General features: G+C 39.2%; 1 protein-coding gene across 1 annotated transcript in view; it reads left to right on the top strand.

Moving 5' to 3' along the window:
- The window catches only part of CFAP99 (cilia and flagella associated protein 99), a 56,850-nt gene extending 35,155 nt beyond the window's left edge, over positions 1 to 21,695 (top strand). Inside the window, exons 10-16 of the mRNA XM_061993222.1 lie at positions 2,572 to 2,660; positions 4,897 to 5,101; positions 6,550 to 6,691; positions 7,873 to 8,024; positions 11,050 to 11,255; positions 19,530 to 19,692; positions 21,528 to 21,695. Of these exons, the coding sequence (XP_061849206.1) occupies positions 2,572 to 2,660; positions 4,897 to 5,101; positions 6,550 to 6,691; positions 7,873 to 8,024; positions 11,050 to 11,255; positions 19,530 to 19,692; positions 21,528 to 21,695 (1,125 nt within the window). The remainder of the gene's footprint in view (positions 1 to 2,571; positions 2,661 to 4,896; positions 5,102 to 6,549; positions 6,692 to 7,872; positions 8,025 to 11,049; positions 11,256 to 19,529; positions 19,693 to 21,527) is intronic.
- Positions 21,696 to 24,136: the final 2,441 nt, after the last annotated feature.

Below are 24,136 nucleotides of genomic sequence, written 5' to 3'. Positions count from 1 at the left end.
CTACTCAGTCTACTTGCTTACAATTCAGCAGCATTTAAATTAAAGGAATGTAGTAAGATCTCAACTCCTTCTGCACTCAAAAAAGGGTAAAAGACCAAATCAGGAAACATTTACACAGTTAACTCAAATGTTATTATGTGGGCTTAGTTCAAGACTATGTATATTCCATTTCCTTTCCTGATAATGTAAAATACTGAAACCTTAGTGTGGACTAATGAGAGTCAAACCATCTGTTTAAATTGCATAAAGAAAAATATGGATCTGGCATCTTAGGCATTGATCAGGGCCACTTCTAACACCTGCTACTATCTCCTCTAGGAGCATGAGCAGTTTTATCTCATCTAAACGTTTGCCTTAAAAGTTGGTTACATGATAGTCAAGATGCTGCTGTAACTTTCAAGCTCAGAAAGGCCTATTGTTATTGACTTTTAAAATACTTTCTATTCCCATTGCCTTTCTGCCTGTGTAACTCTGTGACTAGAGAAATCCTAAGAGGGAGGTTTATCCAAGATGCAAAAATAAGATCAAAATCTGCCCTGAAATTAATTAATTATATAATGTTTTAACCAACTAGTATTTTCCTTTCCTCTTTTTAGAACACCCACAGTATATTAAATCTCTTTTTTGTTCATTTCAGACACATTTAGTTTGTGCAGCAGCAAATACTTCTCACAGCTGTAACAAAATATCAATTCATTCTTTTTGCTGGAAGAATGAAATACTATAAATGCATCACCACTCTGTCTCAATCTGCCTTTTGCTCATATCAAACCGTGCTCATTACATATTTATTTGTTTTGGTGGGCTCTTACATGTTTATTAGGTGGCAACAGTGAAAAGGGGTTTTCTTTCCCAAAGAATAAGAGTGTTCTGTGATTTTCCCCATTATTTCCATTTTCCCATCCTGAAAAAAGGGAAATACATCAGGACAGGAAAAGAATGACTAAAATTCAGAACTTCCTTGATATCACAAGACATAGAAAAATTGAATCAGTTGTTTAACTTATACATGTCTGCATATGTCTTGGGAATCCTAATTATTTGACTGTATGGGCTGTTGTATTTCTGTTAATAAGCTGGGAAACTGAAGTTAAAGGTATTTTCATAACCATTCTTAGTTCGGTTCTCTATCCAAATTCTAGTTAGTCAATACAGAACATGAAATCCGTATACACAGGAAATTGCCAAATAGACTAGAATTTCTACATGTATCAGAGAAAAATTTTTTTCTAAGTAGAGATTTTATACACAGTATAGTGTCTAAAATACAGGCTGGGGAGGGAATGTTCATATAATGCAGAAGACTTTAAGAGGAGTTGAGAAGTGGATCAAAAAGAAGGACATCAATAGACAGAAGAGTAAGTATGGTGCATCAAACAAAAGAAATAAATTGGCTTAGGTTTTTTCCTAAATTCTTCAAGTTATCATCATTTTGTCAAGAAACAAGCTAGTAATTAATTTTTGTCCACTAAAATGTGTCATCTGTGTAGAAAACATAGTAATACCATTCAGTGAATTTCTAGGTGATAGCATGTCTTTGTTATTCTCAACCTACCTAATTAATATCTGTTATAAAATTTCCTTGTTGCAGTTAGCTGAGGTATTTCAGAAGCACATACTTGTGCATATGATATTTTCAGTATATAGTTTGAATTATTCTGTGCATCTGTTTCTCAGCCACTCATTAAGCTGTTAACTTGGAAATTAAAAACATGTTTGATTTCTCAGCACAGAACTTGTCTGGATTTGGGTCAAACGTGTCATGACTAAGCTTTGTTTCCTGCAGGAATGCTCGCAGTCCTTACCCCACCAACACTGCTTTGCCTCAGTTCAGATCAGGTCTCTTGTATGCGTCTGCAGAGGTGATAGATGTCTTCTGAATAGTCTACTTGTGCAGGGAACATTTTTATCTGCCAGAGACATTCCTTTCCTCTCTCAGTATTTAGAGGATGCCTGAGAATTAGTCCTAAGGCAATACTTTGAAGAACTGCAAAACAGCCCTAGGATCAAATTGAAGTTACACCATAAGGTCTGAAAGTCAGAGCACAGTGCTCTACTTCCACTGTCTGGAAAATGGATATGGCAATTGGTGATGCCAGTTGTCTCAGAAAAATTTTGAAGCTATAATAGGGATTATTTATAAAACACTTCTGAGACCTTCCTACAAAAGGTACAGCTTATGTTTTACTTTAATGGCTTTGGCTAACTTACCCTTTTCCAGAGAAACAGCTTATTTTCTTTGTCCAAAGCAGATGGAATCCCTGCACAGTATGTATATGAGCACTGACAAAAAATGAAAGGAAGAGAACACATTCTATGGGATTTGACATGGTCCAAGAGTGATTACAAATTTATAATCCACTTGGGAGACTTTGCTGATTTCTTAAGCAGCTTGAGTGGTTTATGAACAGCATGCAATTTCATTGTGAATGTCAGATTAATGCTAGATGAATGCTTTAAGCAAAATTTATGCTGTCTTCGGTCAATTTTTTTAACCCATTGAAATGTTTTTATACTCTGTTTTATGGTTTACATTACTAACTATAGTATATACATTCCCTTTCCTGACAGATTGACAATATACCTATTAAATTAAACGCTGCAGCTATTTTAAGAGAGCGTGCCCTCTATCAACGGAAAACGGAACAGGAGCTCCAGAGGTACCATCACACTTCTTTCTCAGATTACTTTTCACATCCCTGGATATAGAATAATTAACTAATTAATATAGAATAATTATAGAAAATAATTAAGTAAATTCCAGGTAAACTAAAATACTGGACCTGTTGTAAGGCATTAGGAAGCTATTCTGTAAACATGGTTGGCAAATAAAGAGAAGAGTGGACTGAAATTACAGTTTACATGAAAGTCATAGTTTTACTGAAGATGTGTGACTACTCTGATTTAGCACTCTGGCTAGTGTCTACTTGCACATCCAAGGATCACGTGTCGTATTTGTTCTGATTCTCCAGGATAAATAATGACCCAAATACACATCTATTTCTGTGTCCCTTTTAAAAAGATGCACATATATTAAGGTGAATCATTTCATATAGCTCCATTTTCTTCAATGGTTTGTGGTCAGCTACTTGCCAAATTGAATATTTGTATATATAGAAAAATACCTGTCCATTCCATCACATTAAGATATGGAGGACTAAGAGTGTGCCACTTCACAAGGCAAGACAAGGCAGGAGCTGTGAGTGACTGTGCGGTATGTAGGGACAATGTCCTTCCTGAGAGCAGCTCCATAGTACCCTGGCAAGGCAGCAGGGACAGCAGCGCTCCAGGGGCTGCCAAATGAGTCCATACTGCTGAGCCAGGGCCGAGGAGAAGCCAGGGAGGCACAACAAGGCTGGGGACAGGCAAACCCACAGCAGAGCTTAGGCAAGGACAAAGGCTGTTCACATCAACTTCAGTGTGGCTCCCAGTAAGAAACTGCACACGCAACAGGATTTTTCACAGCTCTTCCTCACACAGTTCTTTTCACTCCAGTCTGATCCAATGTTATAGGAGCCCAGTGTTACAGGGTTGCAATATACAAAAGTCTTTGCTGCCTTTGAATACAAGCAAGGAAATCCTAGGCAGGGATGGGTAATAAGAAGTTGCAGATCCTTTTGGCACACTAAAGGCTCTAAGGAGTCCTGGCATAAGGATTCCTCTGACGTAAGGAATCCTTATTCAGCAGCACAGGTTTCAGCAGCTATTAACTAGGCAGAGAGTGACTCATGAATATCCACTGCATGTAGTATTCTAGAACTGGAATTATAGAACATTTTCACTAACAACTTTGTCAAAGATAAATCATGTCATGTTGTCTTGATTTAGTATTATTTCTAATCCACCTGACCCAGCACTAGAAATGGTTAGCATTTTAAGTCCCAGAATGACAGCTTAAGGTTGCATTTGCTCTTTGGACCTAGCAAATTTTGGTGCATGGATCAGGATATTAGCAGTGAGATATACATCAACCAGGTTCTGTTATCAGCTGAGTATGTATATTGAGCTTCTTTCATATTATGTATGATACTCTTAAATGGCAGAATTTCCTTACACTCAGCAAAGGAATATATTTTCCTCATAACTTCACACTATTTTACATTAAGTTTTCATCTTCAGCTGCATTTAACACAAAACAGATGTAGATGTAGATGTAGATGTAGATGTAGATGTAGATATAGATATAGATATAGATATAGATATAGATATAGATATAGATAGATATATTGGGGAGCAGCAGTGAGATGCAATCCACTGCATTTTTGTGTCTCTGCCCTAGTTCTTGGTTTATTCACTCCTTTCCTGCAGGACTTTGATGAGCCTGCCCCAGAGCTTTGCTATGCTCTTCTCTCTCAGCCAAGCACAAAAAATAAGGATGTGGCTTTATTTAATAGCTGAATATTTCTTTGCCTCATTACAGCAATATTATTTAATATGAAATACAAAACAGAAATAGAATTAAGCAGAAAAGTTTTTTATTCTCTGTGTTAAAGCAGACAAGAAAATTGCCAAAGAGAAATGTTATTTTTTCTTTCTATCTCTTAACCAAAGTGATCCTCTGAGCAAATGTACATAACTTCATCCAGATTCTCCCTGCTGCTTTTGAGAATCCATATGTAGCTAAAGTTTGCCCTCTCTTGGGGCTTTGTTTTACTGAAAACTTTCAGGTCCATGCCCTCAAGCACCTTCTTCTAACCTGGGTTTCCCAGGCTTTCCACATAGGAGGAATGTCTCAGACTGGAATTAAAATGTATCTGTCAAATGACTTTGCAACAATCACCATTTTTCTTGGCAGAAATCAATCACCTTATCTCACTACTAGAAACGTGCCATGAACCAAGGCAGGGCTGCAGAGCCAGATCCCTAGGGTATTATACCCTTTCTTCTCTCTTGCAGAATTGAAAACTTGCTACGAGGGGCCAGAGACCCGTCTGAATTCTTGGAATGGCAAAAACAGATGCGTGGAAAAGATTTGGAAGAACAGCTAGCTGAAATAGAGTCCAGGAGGCTTCAAGGGAAACTGAGTCATGAAGAGGCAGTTCTAGCCCGTCAGAATGTGATTCAAGAAAATAAGAAGAAAGCTGGTCTAATGAGAGAAGAGGTAATACATACAGCATTGCTCAACTTCACATGCAATCAGTGCAAAACATGCCACAGATGACACCTACCATAAGAAAGTGTAAAAGTTTTGCATCATGTTTTCACTCACTGGAGTCTGGAAACAATGGAAAGATAGTGCTATAACTTCCAGATACAGTAGTGCTTTTAAATTAAAGTACTTTTTACAAGTGACTGCTTTGACTGACAACACACAACAAAGTAAGTTGAATAAAAGAGAAGGTTAAATCATTCTCCCCTATATTCATGTCACTGTGCAGATTCTTTTTGAAGAGATACTAAGATATTAAGCACCTTTTGCAGTGTAATCACTCATTTATGAGTAATTTCATTATCTTGTTAAAATGAAAGCCACAAATACGAAAAAAATTGTTTTCTTAAACTGATATAATTCAGATTACTCCATATCATATGAAATGCCTAGATCTGTGTTAGGGGAAAATTCAGGTAGAGACCCTCACTGGTTCTATATATAGTTGTGTCTCTATACACCAATGTCTCTGCAGTGTCTGAGCAACTTAAGGTGGGACCACAAATGTACAAGATTTTCATGTAGGTCATGCTACAAAAGGAAAACTTGCTTAATGGGTTCCTTTTCTGTTCCATGGAATCTTTTAATCTTTATGTCTGTTTAGACAGGCTGTAGCAAGAAGTTAAAGTGAACTGTCCTGTGTACAACTGAGCACAGAGCGATCGCTCATACTAATGCCAAAATTATTGTAAATGATATTCACCTCAATTTCAGAGCATGTGTGCTTTATTTAACAGAAATGTCCCAATTTATGTAGATTAGGGTATGTGCAAATTAGATTTACTCTAACTTGACCAATTCCAAGCAGCTCCCTTGCTTGCCAACAGACGCCAGCAGGGCACTTCATCTCTACGGAGATCTCCAGAAGTACTGAGCACCAGTCCCCTATTCACCAACAGCTGTGGTACTGGCCTTCCTCCTCCTTTTAAAACTCTAGTCTTCCATCTAAAATAGAAAGTACAGTAAGAAATCTAGTCTGGGAAAATCCAGTTTCCTGCTTCCTGTTCATTTCTTCTGACAAAGAAAGGAACATGATAGCCAAAAGTGGACTTTTGTACATTGTAGATATGACTTAGGCCCAAGAATACCCTGCAGGCACACAACTAGCCATGTATTAGATTAACACTCCTCTTAGTTTCTCACAACCAGATCAAGAGATGGCTTTTTTTTTTCTGTGCTTTTAGAAACGTGTGGGAGGAAATCCTGAATGACAGAAGTACAAATGTTACAGAGGGGAGTTTAAATCTGTGTCTGTATGTTGTCTCTAACCGATGCCCTTTGCTACTTTTGTGCATGATGTAATACCTTGAATCCAATTGTCCTTGCCCTGACTCAATGATTTGAGGCACTCGGATCACCAATTAACATAAGTTTTATTCACCTGTTTGTTTGGGATTTAGAAAGCAGAGCTGATGCACCAATATGCAGAGAAACGCCTACAGGAACAGAAAGAAATGAGAGAGCTGGTGGAGCAGGTCATGGAAGGACACAAGAATGCAAAGCAAGCAAAAGTAAAGCTCCAGAAATTCAAGCAGCAAATAGGTATTTATATATTGCCAGAAAAATGCAAGATTATGAGAAATGTCCCCAAATTACTTCGTCTTTCTTTTAGTGAGCCCATTACAAATCTTACAGAAAGGAAAGGGAAGTTGAGGGAGAGATCCAGCCTCTACATTTCCGTGAATACGTGCATATGAATTCTAGGAATAAGGTAATAAATTCTAAGCTACTGGTCATGGGAAAGTCTTTTTGTTTAAAAGGGAGAAATACAACACTAATGTTCTTCAACTAGTTTGTCTCCCATCTAAAAGCAGCATATGTGAATGACTCTACTTTTTGAAAAATCAAGTTATGAAGTTCAGATTCTTGTGATTCATATTGTTAAGAAAGCATTTGCTTAGCAACCACTGTGAAAGAGTCATGGCTCAAAATTATTGTCTCCTCCAGAGGAGACAGTCCAGAGAAGATTGTAGATAAAGGAAAGAAAAACCGTCTCCTAGAAGGACCATATCAAAAAGGAGAAGGATGTAGCGCCTCCGAGACAGACCAGTCGTTAGGATGAAGGAAAATAACGTCACTCATCCTCCATTATTCTTAAAAAAACATTCTTCAGTTAATGCTTTAGCTACTGAGGTGCAGGAGAACGCTGTTCTGCCTGGCACGGCTATGCATATTCCAAGGCAATGCATCTACTGTTATGAGCACATGGCCTCTAGTTGTGATGATTTTGGTATTTTTGGTATTTATTGTATTTATTTGGTATTTTTGTATTTATTGTACATTTGTATTAGTAAGGGTTGAGGTGGGCAGAGGGTATTGGCCATTCTAAAAAAGCCTACCAGCCTTAGCAATTCAGTGATTCCTAGGATATCAATACTTACATATATCTTGAAAAACTGTGAATATTTGCAATTGTATAATATCCTTTTATTAAGTAGTGAAACAACATGCACTAATTGGAACAGAAATGATAAAGCAGTATTTCATAGTGGATACTTCATGTATGTTTAAAGTATGTTTGTGTGCTGAATAGAATGATAGTGGAGGTGGGAAGTACTCATTTGTTTCTCTAATCGTTCCTCCCACCAATGCCAGACTGTTCCCTCAAGTGCCTTTAGATTGGTATTATTATGGTTCTTCACAAATACATACAAATTTTCCTCCAGATGGACTACTTGTTAAAATATGCAACCAGCTAACAGAGATTAGTTCTTATCTTTCAGTTCAGGAAGTTTGTGAAGAAAACCGAGAACTTCTTCGGCAAGCTTTAGAAGAAGAGGAGGAGAAGCTCAGGAAAAGATATGAGCTAATTCAACAAATACGAGCTATTGAGTCTTTGCCAAACATCAGGCACAAGTTTGTTGATTTAACAGAGGTAAGCTCCAAAGCAAAAATGACTGGGTTTACATAACACTGTATCCCAGATGTTTCATGTGTTCAGAGGAATTGTGTACTCCCTGCAGTACACATCACAGTCTGGAGGCACAGCATTGAGTACAAAGTGACCCCATGACACAAAGGTTAGGTCTGAACTGGAACTTTCACAAAATTTCTAAAAGTAAAATTTTACCAGGAAGAATATTAGGATGGTAAGGGAAATGTTGGACTTTCTTTGAATTTTGCCAGTAGAATCTGGGTTTCCTGGTGTCTTTCAAAAAGAGTCTGGCATGTGACTGCAACGTGTTCTATCCATCTTCACAGATTCACAGATTTGTCAGTCCTGAGTAAGCACTGAATGAATACATCAGTTTGGACTGACGTACAGTTGTTCATATTGCAGTGGTGATTGCCATGATAATTAGCAAAATTAATTTCCTTTGCTTTCAAAACTGTCAACATAGAGATATATGAAAAAGATGGTCAAGAGAACCCAAAACCTGCTGAGCTATTATGAGCATACGGTGCAAATGACTTGTACGTGTGTGGTTAAGTCTCCACTAAATGTATCCCACACTTCTTGGATTTACTGTTGATGCACAACAACTGATATGCCTGAGATTGGGCTTTGCAACACCCACTTTTGCAGAGTTTCCACACGTAGGCAACATGCGGAAATCTGTTATGTTACCACTGAATCAGAAACAGATCAGCTGAAAATACACTGCCATTTTGCTCATCCACGCTGAAAGAGGAATAACGGAGAATAATATAAAATCCCACTAGCAATTTTAAATAGAATCCCTTTCCCTTTTTCTTTTCTTTCTCTCATGTATTCAAATGAAGACCACATATTAAAAATCCCCATCCATGACTAGTCTGCAGAAAACACACAGAAGGAACAGGTCTTCCTTCCATGGAGCTATTGGAACAGTCAATCTGACACTTTGATGCCAAAGCTACTTGCCATGTTTGCAGCCACCAAATAAATCGCCATCTCATTTTTCAGATTTTAGAATACATTTAGTGTTCAAGTGTGAAATAACCGAACAAGAATAAAATCAGCTCTTCAGATTGCCCACCCTCCCTTACTCTCTTCGGTTCCCTTTATGGCTGCTCTGCCATCGCGTCTCTGCTGCTTTTCCAGACAGAGAAGGCAATTCTCTTTTTTCAAGGCCAGACTCGCTCCATCCGTTTATGGAGAAATATTATTGAACCACAACAGAAAAAGCAGGGAAAATATGACAGGTACAAAGAGTTATCATCCAGCATAGATACTATAAACTGTCCGCATGGAAATGCCAAAAGGTACTGCAGTCTATAGGTCTTTTACTGCTTCAGCCCTAAACGGAGCTCTTAGGATGGTCTCACCCAGATGATTCAGTCACAAGATGTAGGCTGCAAAGACACAACAGTATGATGTAGTCAGATGTGGAAACATCATTACTTTTTCAATCACAACAACTGGGAAACGATTCAGGCTCTCATTCAGGAAAATGAAGGTGACTGGAATGTCAGGACTTTCTTATTTTTGAACTGGGTCCCTTTCATTGCTACTTACAGTGGCAGTCAACTCTTCATATTGAGCTTCTACTGAAATACTGTTTGTTTCTGAGTACAGAATATATCTTCAAACACATTTTCCCATCTAGCTCATCTCAAAAAACAAACAAGAAAAACAAAGGTTTCAAGTCATATGCAAAAAAAATCATTCAAAATTCCATTTTACTTGCCCTTCATGTACTCTCTTGTGAAAAGCTCAAAAGCAGAAAGGTGACTACTATTGTGTCAACAACCCACTCAGTATTCAATACAAGGATTGCTTGAAAAAAATAAAGGCTCTTTATCTGGCTTATTTCTCTTCATTAAAAAGATTGTAAAGATTGTTTTACTTACATATCTTTAGCGTTACCATTCATTTTAGTCTGAGAAATACAATTTGGAGGAGTGGTTGTTCTTTTGGCTACCTCATCCCACTTCCTTCATACCTTCCAAACTGTCACTATAATTTGCTGCAACTACTTCCATGGAACTAAGTAGACCAAGGTTTTGTGATTAATTCCAAATCAATATTTCACTCTTAATGTTGTATAAATATATAGCAAGAGTGAGATTAGCATCTTGACTTCCTGCACACATGTATTCCATTATAACATGGTATAGTACAAGATACACACCAAAGATGTGCACCAATACTATGTTAATAGACAAAAGAATATTAGTTGGGGTGAAATGGATTGATTTTGCAAAGAAAGCTACAGAGAACCTCAGTATGTGTGTGAGTTTAGGAAGGTTGTCCATATATGCAGATGCATGTATGTGTAGGCCTAGAGAAAGGGGGAGTATATGTAAGAGCAAGGGCCAAAAACTTCAAGTGTTAGCAAATCTGTTTGGAAATGATCTGTAGTCAGATGCAAACTGAGGTGCAGAAATTTCTCTTTACATCTCAGAATCAGGCTCATTATCCCTCTAATTGCAAAGATTCTATTAAAAAACATTCATTAAATATTCAGTTTTGAATATTTTGACTTTGGACATTACAATCTGAATTTTCTGGCTACAAAGCATTGTGTAGTCCTAGTCTTTTCAGATAAAAATAGCAGATGCTACCGTACATCAGATACATAGTTTGGAGATGGATAAGTTTAAAAAATGCATACTTGTAAGTGTAAAGTCTGTTCTGGTGCTACAAACTAAAAGCAGTTTTACACATTTTAAAAGCCTGATTAAAACTTAAAGATAAGTCAGCTATAACTTTTTGGATGGCAAATGTGTTGTATTTATGATCATTCTGCTGTATATTTCAGTGCTTTTTCATGAATTCTTTTATGAGCCTTGTGTTTTTACACATATGAAAAGTATGTTCTAAACCTTAAAAACAGCTTGCAAATAACAGGTTTGGGCATCCCTATATTTCTTGAAGTCAAAATATATTCAGTGTGATTTGGAACACAATCAAGATATTCTGTTTTTACTCACTTACTCTCCCCTTGGTATTTAAACCTATATTCCATATTTTCTAGACTGGTGGCCATGGTTTAATTTGTGAAATGTCAATAGTGGAACTACGTGAACGCCTCGCACTACTCAGAGAAGCACAGAAGGCAGCAGAGGAAGAGAAGAGAGACCAGATAATTCATGAAAAACAAGCTAAGGAACAACTTCTTCTAGACAAACTGGACCAGATTTCCCTGTTCAGAGCAGAACTTGGACGAGCAGCTGCTTTAAAGTCAGTATAAAACAGCATGTGACATTTAAGACATTGCCACTTTGATAATGTTTTGCTAGCCCCTGAAGGACAAAAACAAGTAGAGAGCAAAGTACTGCCCTTTTATAAATCAGTATGACTTTTGTCAAGGATTACACTGGAGCCAACATTTCCTTTTTCTTCTTAAAATAATTTGCATCAGATTTAACAAAGCTTTTTCCTTCTTTATGGTTGAAGACACTCCGTAGGCTGGTGTTAACAGTATTGCCCCAGGATTCAGAGACAATAATCTATATTGAGAAAGAAATTCTGCCTTTCTTCTGTTCCTTTTCAGCTAATCGGAACTAATTTGATGTCATTAGTATCATTCTAGCATGCCACTGCGAGTGGTTTCTCATTTTCATCTAAAGCAACACATTAGGGCTACAGTTCGATTTGTTATGTGAAAAGGCAGGTCTTACTCTAGAAGTTCAAAATATTTTAGGAAGGAGATTTTTTGATAACAATAATAAGTTATAAATTAAATATAATATAGCAGTAGATCAAAGAAAAAATTCTTTGCTTACAGGCTCTCTGATCAAATTCTGTCTTCATTAGTCATATTTATAATTCATTATCATATTTATTATTCATTATCATAAAGAATCTGTAACCATCAATGAAGCTTCACAGATGCAGAAGACAGGGCCATTCCACAAAGAGTTTAAAGTTTAAGTTAAAACCATTTACAAAACTAGGCAGGAAGAAAGCCAATGTAAAAGCATGAAATACAGCACACCTCTTGATTTTACACCATTTTTACTGCATCTTGACTATTTGCCACTGCTTTCTTGCAAGTTACCTTTCACAGTTTCCCTTTTGTGGGTGTGAGAGGTTAGTCACCGTCATGCCATATTTATTTTGCAAACGGACGTTCAGGCTGACATTCTGAAGACATATTCTGTCACGCTAAAAACACACCTTTAGACACGTCTTAGACTCACGTTTGTTGCTGAGACACTGAGGGTGGCTTCTTAGAGATCGATTCATGTTATTGATTTATCATCCAGCTCTAAATCTCTACTACAGAAGGCAATATTGATGTATTCATTTAACTAGTTTTCACTACTCCCAGCTCTAATTTGGTTTCTTCCTGATAGTTAATCTCCAAAGACTGGGGTTTCACTATGTTAGTCCTGAAGAAGACAGTTTAATAAATTTAATGAATCAATAACTGCAGCTGCAGTGGATTGACTCCATAGATTAGTGACCCTCTCTTCTATGGCATATATTGAGGGAAGATTTTAAGACTGAAGAACTTTAAATGGAGTTGGAAATACACTCTCTGCTGAACATTCAGTGTAGTGAAAGCCTGTGGGAGCAACTCCAGCCAATGCTTTTGCACTGGAGATGCAAACTAGGCATTAAGACCTTGTATACTACATAAAACCTGTTTCACTAGTAACTACTTAAAGAATCATTTGTTATGCTAGATGTGCAGTCTGTGAATTTTATATAGTACTGGGTTCCTTTAAAATAGACTCTTGGGCTTAATTCAGATCTAGAACTGTTGTGATCCTGAAAAAGCTGTGTTCGAATGAGAAGCTAACTTTGATTCGCTTTTTGTCCTGACATTTGAAATGTTTTTTGCAACAGACCAGCATGACAAATGTGGTAGAATCCAATAAAATTAAACACTTCATTTGCAAGCTTCTAGTCAGATTCCTGATAAGTAATAAAGTAATTTTAATGGAGCCCTGTTTGCTCACCAAATAAAGAAAATGCAAAGTTTCATTGTAGATGTTATATGACATTTCCTTTCATGGCTCCCAGGCAATTTATTTACATAACTTGGAAGCATCTACTATAAAGAGGCATCATCAAAGCATACTAGAAATGTTGTTCTTTGGGAGTGTACTTCATGCATTTTCATCTGGAATCCCAATCTATGGTGTTATTTCTGTTCACACAGCAATACAGCGTGCTGCCTGTTTACAAATGTTAAACACTTGGCTGCAGCTTTGATTTCTCTCTAAACAAGCTATAGGTTTTAGTGGGTTAAACCTGATTTACAGATCTTGAATCCTGAAATAGTTATCTATTGCATTATGTTGAAGGCTACTGCTAATCAGCTGAAGTATGGCATCTAAGCTTTGCTAAAGAAATGTGCTTTAGTTAGTGTCAGCTGGAGTCTAATTGGGTCCCTACCCAAGAAGGTTCCTTTCAATATCATTTACAGACAGACATACATCAGCACAAAAGCAGCACGTTGAACAAGCATGTAATGAGCTATATTAAACAAAATAGGAAATGGATCATGAAAAATTAGAGAGACATCAGCCTTTAATAGACCGCAAGCCATGACATCCATCACAGCGGTGGCTTTGTGAGTGCTTGCAGAACACTCAGCAATCAATTCAATACGTACGCAGGACGTCCCTTTAATTGCTAGACTTACTGTCACACAGTTTGAAAGTCAGCACTGGTGTGTGGACAAACATTTGAGTTCTCACCTTTGGAACGTGAGCACCAAAAGATTTATGAGTATTTGAATACATGCTAATGTACTAAAGTTACGTGCCTGCATACTTCAGGTACAATACCTTTCATTCCTCTCAGGCTACATCTATTACTGCAAGTAATCAACAGATAAATCAAGCAACAGATAAACCAGTTGGTGCTGAGGCTCCTCCTACTCACATTATCTGTGTTTGGGAGGTTGTACTTCGGGTTGGATTTAGTGTGGTCTTGAGTGAGCATGCTCTCTCATGTGGTTTAGAGCTGTCCAGAGGGAAGTCATCTCACAAAACTGTGTCCAGTTCTGGGCTCCTCAGCTCAAGAGGGACAGGGAAGTGCTGGAGAGAGTCCAGCTCAGGGCCACCAAGATGATCAGGGGACTGGAGCATCTGTCATACGAAGAAAGGCTGCGGGAACTGGGGCTGTTTAGTCTGGAGAAGATGAGACTGAGGGGTGATCTTATTAACATTTATAAATATCTAAAGGGTGGGTGTCAGGAGGTTGGGACATCCCTTTTTTCTATAGTAGCTAGTAACAGGACAAGGGGTAATGGGATGAAGCTGGAACACAAAAAGTTCCACTTAAACATAAGAAAAAACTACTTCACTGTTGAGGTGAGGGAGCCCTGGCACAGGCTGCCCAGAGGGGTTGTGGAGTCTCCTTCCTTGGAGGTCTTCAAGACCTGCCTGGACACGTTCCTATGCCACCTGATCTAGGTGGAGCTGCTTCTGCAGGGGGGTTGGACTAGATGATCTCTAAAGGTCCCTTCCAGCCCCTACAATTCTATGGTTCTATGAAAACTGTCTCCTCTGTTAGCTAATCTAGTGAACACCACACTACCCTTTTTTTTGTCTCACATACATGCCAGTAGCACATCCACACCCCCATCAGCCACTGGCACATATGCAAGGTGCCTTATTTCTGTTCTTGCTCATGTTCCTGCCTTGTTTTCCTGATCCTTTTCAAGTGACAGGACAGTGCCTGCTGCCTGAGCCTCCTCCCTGCTCCAAGTCATGGCAACTTCCCAGTGAAGGTAGCAGCTGCAGTTCCAGGGTGAACCTTGGAACTGACACTAATCCTCCTTGACTTCCTTATATATGAGGCAAACACACAGACTCTCACCAACATAACAGCTTACCACATGCCCCTCTGCCACTGTGCTGGTGTAGCACGCTGAGAGCTCAGCACTGCATTACAGATACTGGTGTGTTTGCCCAGGTGGCAGAGAACGCCTCTCTCTCCCTGCCCTTGCTAGTGCTCAAAGCCCTCATGGGCAACGGGTACCGACTGCACACCAGTGTGACACTCTGTCTTGGCCTGCTCTGGGGAGGGGTGGGGATAGCCTGAGGGCAGCCATGGCAGGAGGACAAAGGGGAAGGCTGGTTAGGAGGAGGAAGAGAACAAGTGGAAGAGAGGGTTATGAATGAATAACTGATGCTCCTTTCCAGGTAGAACAAGCTCCTGGACTTTTCAGGTCTGACTTAGGGGGTCAAAGGCCTTCTGAGTAAGGAGAATGGAGTACTGTTCTCCAAAACCTATAAGACATCTTGGCAGCACAACTGAGGGAAGAGGCAGACAGCATATGGAGGTGGAAAGATGTAATGGGAACATGTGCCATCCTGTCCCTATGTGTGGCTATTGCTTCAGAACTTCAAAACCAACCTAGAGTAATGAAAAAAGCTGAATAACTACCAATTTAAGGGACTTTGGTTTGGTACTTCATAATACTTGTGATTTCGTTAGTTTCACCATTTCACAAATACGTAAGAATTCTGTTTGCAATAAGAAAGATCTAGTTTCTCAGTCCCTACTGCTTGTGATGAGTTCTTTACTAACACTGAAACAGGAGGAGGAAATAATTTATCAGCAATGATGGATCAGAAATATAAGCATGTGAAGAGGCTGTAAAGAAAAAAGAGGCAGGCTCTTCTCAGTGGTGAGCAATGAGAGGACAAGAGGTACAAAAGGAAACAGAGGAGGCTTCCTCTGAACATCAGGAAGCACTTTTTTACTGTGATGGTGACCAAGCACTGACACAGGTCACCCAGAAAGGCTGTGGTGTCTCCAAAGCTGTTTGGACACAGTCATGGGCAACTGGCTCTAAGTGGCCCTGTTTGAGCAGGTGAGAGCGGACAAGATGATACCCAGAGGTCCCTTCCATCCTCAGCCATTCTGTGATTCAGTGAATGAACTTTGATTATACAGCTTCATAGTCTTTTATTTCAATTGAGGAAAACACTGTTATGAATAACAATCATTTCCTTACCTAAAATTAGGTGCTTAATAACTTAATTGTTTTGGAAGGGAGTCAGATTTTGAGTGCTGAAATCCCTCACATTAGCACAAAACAGTAATCAATCTAATAGTGTGGTGCTCTTAAATGTCAAAATAATGACTCCCATACCAGGGAACTGCTAACAGATAACATTCATTTTCCTCACTGCAATAAGCAGGACTTGTGTAGTGCAGGGTGGAAGAAAAGACAAGGTGCTGTGAAATACAGACAGCCCTAGTCACTGAGACTGAGAGGAAATGGGAAAAATAGAGTTGTTTATTGCACTGTAAGGCAACCCAACACAAATATATTTGTGTTTAATGCACAGTTTGTAAGGTGAGCTTATAAACATAGTCCTAGCTGCTTAAGTTGATATTTTGATGCCTAGAATGGTCAAGTAGCCATTTTTACTTCATCTCCTATCAATATTGAGTCAGTTAGGAGCTGTCATACATCTGTCCCCTTATACTTTGTATGCACTGCTGGAGTTTGAAAATGTATATGAAGGGCAAAATGGAGTTTTCAGGCAGAATCCTCTGTGCAAATCTTCAAATTCTCCATTTTTTAAACACAGCTGAGGAGACCTAATCCAACTGTTCCATGTGTTTCACTTCTGGCAGGAAAACTTTTAATGCTGAATTGCTACTTCTTCAGTTAAAGGCCAGATGACCTACTAGACCTAGGGTCCAGTTGGCCAGATGTTAAAATTGCAGGGTAGATAGTTAAATAATTACAAGGAATGTGTAAGTAAGATGACTCTGGACTGCCAGACTCCATGACAGGTTTGTTAAATGTGAAGTAAAGAAATACTTGCACATTTTAAAAATCATTGTATTTACAAAGGAAATCATGAAGACAGCAGTTATGGGATGTCAACTGCAGTTTATCACAGCTGGAATATTATTTTAAATAGAAAGACACATTTTACCTATCACTGATGGAATTGTGCTGTAATTCATCATAATGAGCCCAAATCTTTCTGCTGTTGACTGCACACACAGCTTACATGGAAAGTGAATAGAGAACGGAATGAGTGGTAGTTAACTACATTTTCACTGTTTGCTGTTCTATCCAGATTCTGGTGAATGTTTCATTCATCCCTGACTTTTCTTCCTCTGGGAAGTTTACACACACACCCCACAGTACTACAAACTTCCATACACACAGTCAAGAATCTTGTCTCGTTCCTTAGTGCTAAAAGGTACTTTCTGATAAGTCAACTAAGCAAAACCAAGAGTGTGTCAAACCATTTCAAAACACGCAGACTTCAAAGATATTAAAAATCCTTCAAAGTCTTGGGTGGGGAATTATTTTTTAATTCTGGCTGACTCATAAAGGGATGGAAGGCTTGTCTGAGACCAAAAGGAAAGCAAATTAACAACTTCTCTTTTGGACTAAAGATTTGACATTACATTTTAGGAACTAGTACAGCTCTTAAGAGTTTATTTCATTCAAAGAGCTCATTCAATACCAATAGCTGGTAAAGAAAAGTAACATTTAAATGGTTATGGATTATAATATAAAATAATAGAATATGTATTTAGTATTTATAATATGTAATTATCACATAATTTTCTGTTGAATCTGGAGAGGCTTTTTCTGACTATGTACCACTCCATTCTGACTAGCTGTTACCTTATCTCCTTAGGGAATAGGTGATATGGAGTGACAGAGAACAAATAACTTTTCTAGCTTGAGTCTTGCAAGTTCTCAGCTGATCATCATGGAAAAACACCATTAAAAAAAATCTTCTTTTATTGCTTTCCTTCTTTGAGTTTCTGTTACAATGTGGTGGAGACTAGAAAAGAGGAGATTGAGGGGGGATCACATTAATATTTACAAATATCTAAAGGGTGGGTGTCAGGAGGTTGGGACATCCCTTTTTTCTACAGTATCTAGCAACAGGACAAGGGCTGATGGAAGCTGGATGAAGCTGGAACACAAAAAGTTCCACTTAAACATAAGAAAAAACTGTTTCACTGTGAGGGTGAGAGAGCCCTGGCACAGGCTGCCCAGGGAGGGTGTGCAATCTCTTTCCTTGGAGGTCTTCAAGACCTGCCTGGACATGTTCCTATGCGACCTGATCTAGATGAACCTGCCTCTGCAGGGAGGTTGGACTAGATGATCTCTAGAGGTCCCTTTGAACCCCTCCCATTCTATGATTCTATGATTCTATAATTCTATGATTCTATGATCTGAAAGTATATGAGATTGACAGGGTTTTTTGGAATAGTGTAGGTGACTGGCACATGTAGAAGAGGACTAATATCACTCTGAGGATAAGCAACTATTTACAATGTTAATAAAGTAAATAATAAGTACATTTAAAAAATAAGTACATTTTTAAAAGGTAAATACTGTTAAAACAGTAAATAAAGCAGCTGCTGCTTTATGATATTAAACCTCTTACTGTACTTCCTATAATTGTCTTTACAAGAATCTGTATTTTCATGTAAGGGAAGGGCTTTTGTTTATTCCCACTTATAATATTTAACCATCCAGTATTTACATAAAACCTATCATGATATTTAAAGAAGATTGTTATATTCTCCTATATCCCTTGTAATGCAATGCTTTGTTACAATGGAAATAGAAATAATCCATGTTCTCAATTGGATTAAGTGATAGTACATAATTTTTAGATTTAGAGAATAGTGTTAATCTCAGTGTAACAGAGTATATCACAGCATTAAGGAGCATAAGGAAGTGTTATCCCAACCAGGTAGCATGACACAGAGAGGTTTGAGGAAGTCTCTCAGCAAAGTAACTGGAAATGAGAAGCCAAGCTAAACTGTGCCCCTTCTTTAAAGTTCACACTCACATTGCAGCGACAGGTCAAATCTCATTTTACTTGGGTCAAATCTGCCCTTTGTCCAGTTCCTGAGGATTTTGGAAACTCTAGTCCAGAACAGCTGTTCTGAAGAACACCTGCTGTAAAGTCCAGAGGGCAGAAAAGTAGCTATAACAAAAGGCAGAAAAAGGGAAGACCCATAGCCTCTTTCTTATTCCTTACTTCTATGCTGCACATGGTGCTATCAATTTAGGCTCACCTAGACCAATTGACCTTAATTAATACATCATCAACCCATAGATTCTGAGTCTGAGCATTGAGATTACACAGTAAAGAATGTCTTTCATTTGCCAAGGGATACAGCAATTGAGATGAACACTAATGATCATATAAGCAAAACTTCATAGTTCTCATAAGCAGAAAGGAGCAGTGTTGTCACAGGTTTTGCACAGGCTTGTTCTAAAGGATGTCATGTCAGGCTTCAGATGTTGTCATCGTGGCATCCTGTGGGAAGAAATTATTCTATACTGTTTAGTAATGCTGTTTTGTAAACAACATGAAGGAAGTTGTGAAGACCACGTTTGAGCTACATAATTTAACCCTGTTTTGGGTCTTACTAGTTCCCAGAAGCAAGAGCAAATTCATTATTATTAAGACAATATATGCTCAGATGGATTTATTCTGAGGATTGATATCATTTTAACCTTCTCATTGCTTCTTTTTGATTTTGCAGACAAGAAGAAAAGAAAATAAAGTCCCAGTGTGGTGCAAGGCCTATAAAAGACGAACGTGTTTTAAACTTGCAGAAAAAGATCGAAGAAAAAGCAATGGAGCGTAAAAAGCAAGCAGAACTTCTTAAGATCACCCCCCAGAAAACCAGCATCACATCAAGGAAGGTCTGGGAGTTACATAAAGAGAACAGCTCTGCAATAGACCTGCTGTTCACAGACCTTTGCTCAACTGCCAGCACTGGCAAGGGGGGGAGAGGCAGATGGTGCCATACATGGCTGGCAACAGCAACACCCTGCTTCCTGCATAGGCACAATTTCTCTAAACCATGTTTTTGACCTCACCTTCTTGTCACACCTTCTGCTATCACAGAGCAGGGCTCATCCACGCGACACCCAGCTTTCCACTCTTTTTGCCATGCACTCTCAGCCCATCAAAGCAGGACCTTGTGCCCCATTTCTAACTCTTTCTCTTTCTCAGCTTCCTATCACACACATCCCATCACACCAAACAGATATGCTCACCCCCTCTCTCACCCAAGGCACATCACTGTTAATCATTCCCATGGTTTTTACCTTGCATTTCCTCTGCCTGCTCCCACAACACTGAAAGGAAGCACCAGTGGGCCTATAGCCTTTATGCTCATTCACACTGGTTGTGTTTTCCTGGCAAATGTAAAGAGAAGTGGTGAGGAACTGCTGCTCCTGCCGCTGCTGCCTCTGCCATTGTCTCATGTGTGCCTAACACTTAGCAGTAGTTCAGACACCAGTAACAGTACTTGTGCCACAGCATATGGATCACTGCAGGGAACAGTCAGGAGGGGCTCACTTTTTAAAAGCTCTACAACTGCAATGTAAAATTACAACTAAACCTCCAAGTCCATTAAAATAAGGGCAAGTGCAGAGTCCTGCGCCTGGGAAGGAACAACCCCATGCACCAGTACAAGCTGGGATTGTCCTGCTGGAGAGCAGCTCTGCAGAGAGAAACCTGGGAGTCCTGGTTGATAATAAACTGAACATGAGCCAGCAATGTGCTCTCATGGCCAAGAAGGCCAATGGCATCCTGGGGTACATCAAGAAGAGTGTGGCCAGCAGGTCAAGGGAGGTTCTGCTCCCTCTCTACTCTGCCTTGGTGAGGCCTCATCTGGAGTCCTGTGTCCAGTTCTGAGCTCCCCAGCTCAAGAGGGACAGGGAACTGCTGGAGAGTCCAGCACAGGGCCACCAAGATGATCAGGGGACTGGAGCATCTTCCATATGAGGAAAGACTGTGGGAACTGGAGCTATTTAGTCTGGAGATGAGACTGAGGGGAGATCTCATTAATACTTAGAAGTATTGGAAAGGTGTTTGTCAGGGGGATGGGGCAATACTAATTTTTTGTAACATTCAGTGACTGGGGGTAACAATCAAAAGCTGGAATACAAAAGGTTCCACTTAAGGAAAAACTTCTTTACTGTGAAGGTGAGGGAGCCCTGGCACAGGCTGCCCAGGGAGGGTGCGGAGTCTCCTCCTCTGGAGGAAATTTGGAAAAATAACCATAAAGAAAGCTGCCATCAATGAAAAAAATATATTTTTCTACTGTTTTAAGTAGCAGTTTTCTGTTTGTTCTGAGCTTTTGTGGTAATGCTCCTTTGGGAATCCAGTTTTGGATCAGCAAAACAATAGACACTGATAGGATTTCTGCAACGGTTCATTTAGGGCTTCAAGAATCAACAGCTGACAGAGAAAGAACATAAGGTAGTAGCGTTGGAGCAAACCATCCAGATGGAGTTTTATCTTGAATTAACATTCTGTGAAGTGCTGCAGCTGCGTTTAATTCATCTTAAACTGGATAACCCACTCGAGTTACCTTTCTGTTCATCATACCCAGTTTGAGGTTGACCAGTTTTGCAGTAATGTTAGCAAATAAACTGTTCCCAGCCAGCCAGATCATCAAACAGAAGTTCAGTGTAACTTCTAAAGAGAAGCACTGTATTATCTGATCATCTGCCTGTCTTCTCTGCAGGATTCTTTTCAGTGGAACCTATGGAAAGAATTGGAAGGGAGTCGGGAAAGACAGTTCAAGATCCTTCAACGTGGCTTCATGGCCAGAGAAACAGCTCAGAAAATGGCTGGCTATGAGGCAGCAAGAACTGGAGCCACAGCCTGTATCTTGCGTTCTCAAGTGAAATAAAGTGCATTTGAAAGAAACTCGGGTCTGCTGGAAATCTCCCAATGTGCCTAGCTACTACAAGGTTGAATTTTAATCTTTATTTCACTTTTACAGTGTGATTAGGAAAATGTGGGTCATACAGACACAACAGAATAGAAATTGTGTTAATTTTTTGGTAATAGAATGTTATATTTACTCCATAACAACACATATTTTTTCTGTTAGAATCAAAAGCTTTAAGAAACCAAAACCTTACCGTTGGAGCTCCTACAGCACAACTGCAAATATCTGCATAAGAGTGTTGAGATCTATATTTCTGTTATCAGTGTATACTATGCCATGCTTTGCTATGCTCACCTTCCAAAAGAATAAAAATGAGGGCAAAAATCAAACAGCATTTGTTTACGTATGCATCTTTTCAGGAGGCATGCTCAGCCCAAGCTCCCAAAACGTGTTCCTACAGTAACTGTGTGTAAGAGGATCACCAGTTTCAACACTGGTTTTAGAGGATGAGGGAAAAACTTGTTTAGGTTTAGATGATGTGACAGAGTCCCGTGACCCAGATAGACCATTCCCACAGATGTGAATGTCTTCTGTCTTCAGTGGAAAGAGAACTTAACATTCCTTGACCTCTTTAGTGAGCTGCCTCCAGAAAATGTTGAAATTCTGTTAGTCACCTAGAAGATAATTTTCGCTTTATGACAATTGCTGTATTGTGTGAAACAGCCTTTAAATCACAAGACATTCTAAGCACAAAGCCAAGGAGGATGTACATCTGAAATAAAATCTGCACAGCAGTAAAACTGTGTAATCCATTTCTATTTTAACTTGATGCCAGTTACTAAGTGTTTAATTATGGGTATTACAAATATTTTAATTGAAGGAGACTATTTCTGACATTAGTCAGGTAGCTGCTTTTAGTGCTCTCACAACAGTCCATTTCTCACTTTTTACTGAAGGAAGTGTAATAGAATTCTTTTGTTGCCATCTAGCTGTGAAGATCACTTCCACAATCTACAGGCTGACAAAATGTGCTGTATTTTTCATTCAAAGTAAATGTTTCACTAGTGCACGAAAGCAATGCAGGGCTCATGCTCCATAGGAAGAGCTAAGAAAGGTAGGAGAGCAAAAGAAGGGAAACTACAGAGATAAGGGAACTACATCACTATGTCCAGCAGGGGACTGCAATAGCTAAAAACGACAAACCCTCGATGACAGGAAGTTTCCCTATCTGCAGTTGTTCAGCATTCTGTTGCATTGTATTCCAGAACCACAAAGCCAAGCAGTGACTTTAACACCTCGATTTTGCTGAAGCTAGCAACTACCAGGGCTGACAGTCCTGGCCTGGGATATTGCACAGCTGAATAGTTCCTCTTAAAGTTTGTAATGGGTTTTGCATTTTGAGAGTTAAAAAAAACCCCCAAACCAGTCATCACTAGGTAAATAAATGGCAAATGTGTTTAGGTAGGTAATATGGCAATTTCAAAACTCCATCATACTGCATGCTTCTTCCTCTGTGATGTTGGACCCAGTTTTCAGAATTCTTCCTGACTTGCAGTCAAGCTGATTCATAACTATTTCCTTCTCTGTAATTTCCCTGCTCTCGAAAGGACTGAGGAACAGAGGAATCTCAATAATCCAGCTGTAGAATTTTTAACTTCAGAAGTCACAAATAGCCCTATTGCTACTTTAGAATCTCATGCATAAAGTCATTTTCAAAATCAATGTGCTGAGAAACATAAAAGGACTTGAGTCTGTCAGGAAAAATAGCAATATATTTTTATATCAGTATAGCCTATTGATTTCCCAGTGATGGGAGCTCTTGCAACAGAATATACAGAATAACATCAAAAATGCCACGTTCTTCCTGACAAATGTGGATATCTTGATTCTGAAGCCAGCAGATCCCATCCAGAACCATTCAGCTCCTGGCCACTAGAGTATCTTCTCTAGTATTCCTGCTCCAGCAATATGGTACACAGAAATGTGAAGTGATCCAATGCAGAGACAGGAAAGGTCTGGTAGGGCTTATTAGCATTCTGTCACAAAAGCAGCTGTAATGCCATTAGAACTACAGAATCAGAGAGTAGTCATGCTTGGAAGAGACCTTTAGAGATCATCTAGTCCAACTCCCCTGCTAAAGCAGGTCCATGGAGATCAGGTCACACAGGAACATGTCCAGGGGGATTCTGAAAACCTCCAGAGCTGTGCCAGGGCTCCCTCACCTTCAAAGTAAAGAAGTTTAAGTGGAACTTACTGTGTTCCAGCTTTTGACCATTATGCCATGTCCTGTCATTGGACACTACAGGAAAAAGTGTCACCTCATCCTCTTGACGTACATCTTTCAAATACTTGCAAGTATTAATGAGGTCCCCCCTCAGTGTTCTCTTTTACAGGTTGAACAGTCCCAGATCCCACAGCTTTTCCTCATAAGATGCTTCAGTCTCCAGAAGCCCAATGAA

The sequence above is a fragment of the Colius striatus genome, chromosome 3 (genome assembly GCF_028858725.1).
Source record: "Colius striatus isolate bColStr4 chromosome 3, bColStr4.1.hap1, whole genome shotgun sequence".
In the NCBI taxonomy this organism is placed as follows: Eukaryota; Metazoa; Chordata; class Aves; order Coliiformes; family Coliidae; genus Colius; species Colius striatus.
This window is presented reverse-complemented; position numbering and strand designations above follow the sequence as displayed.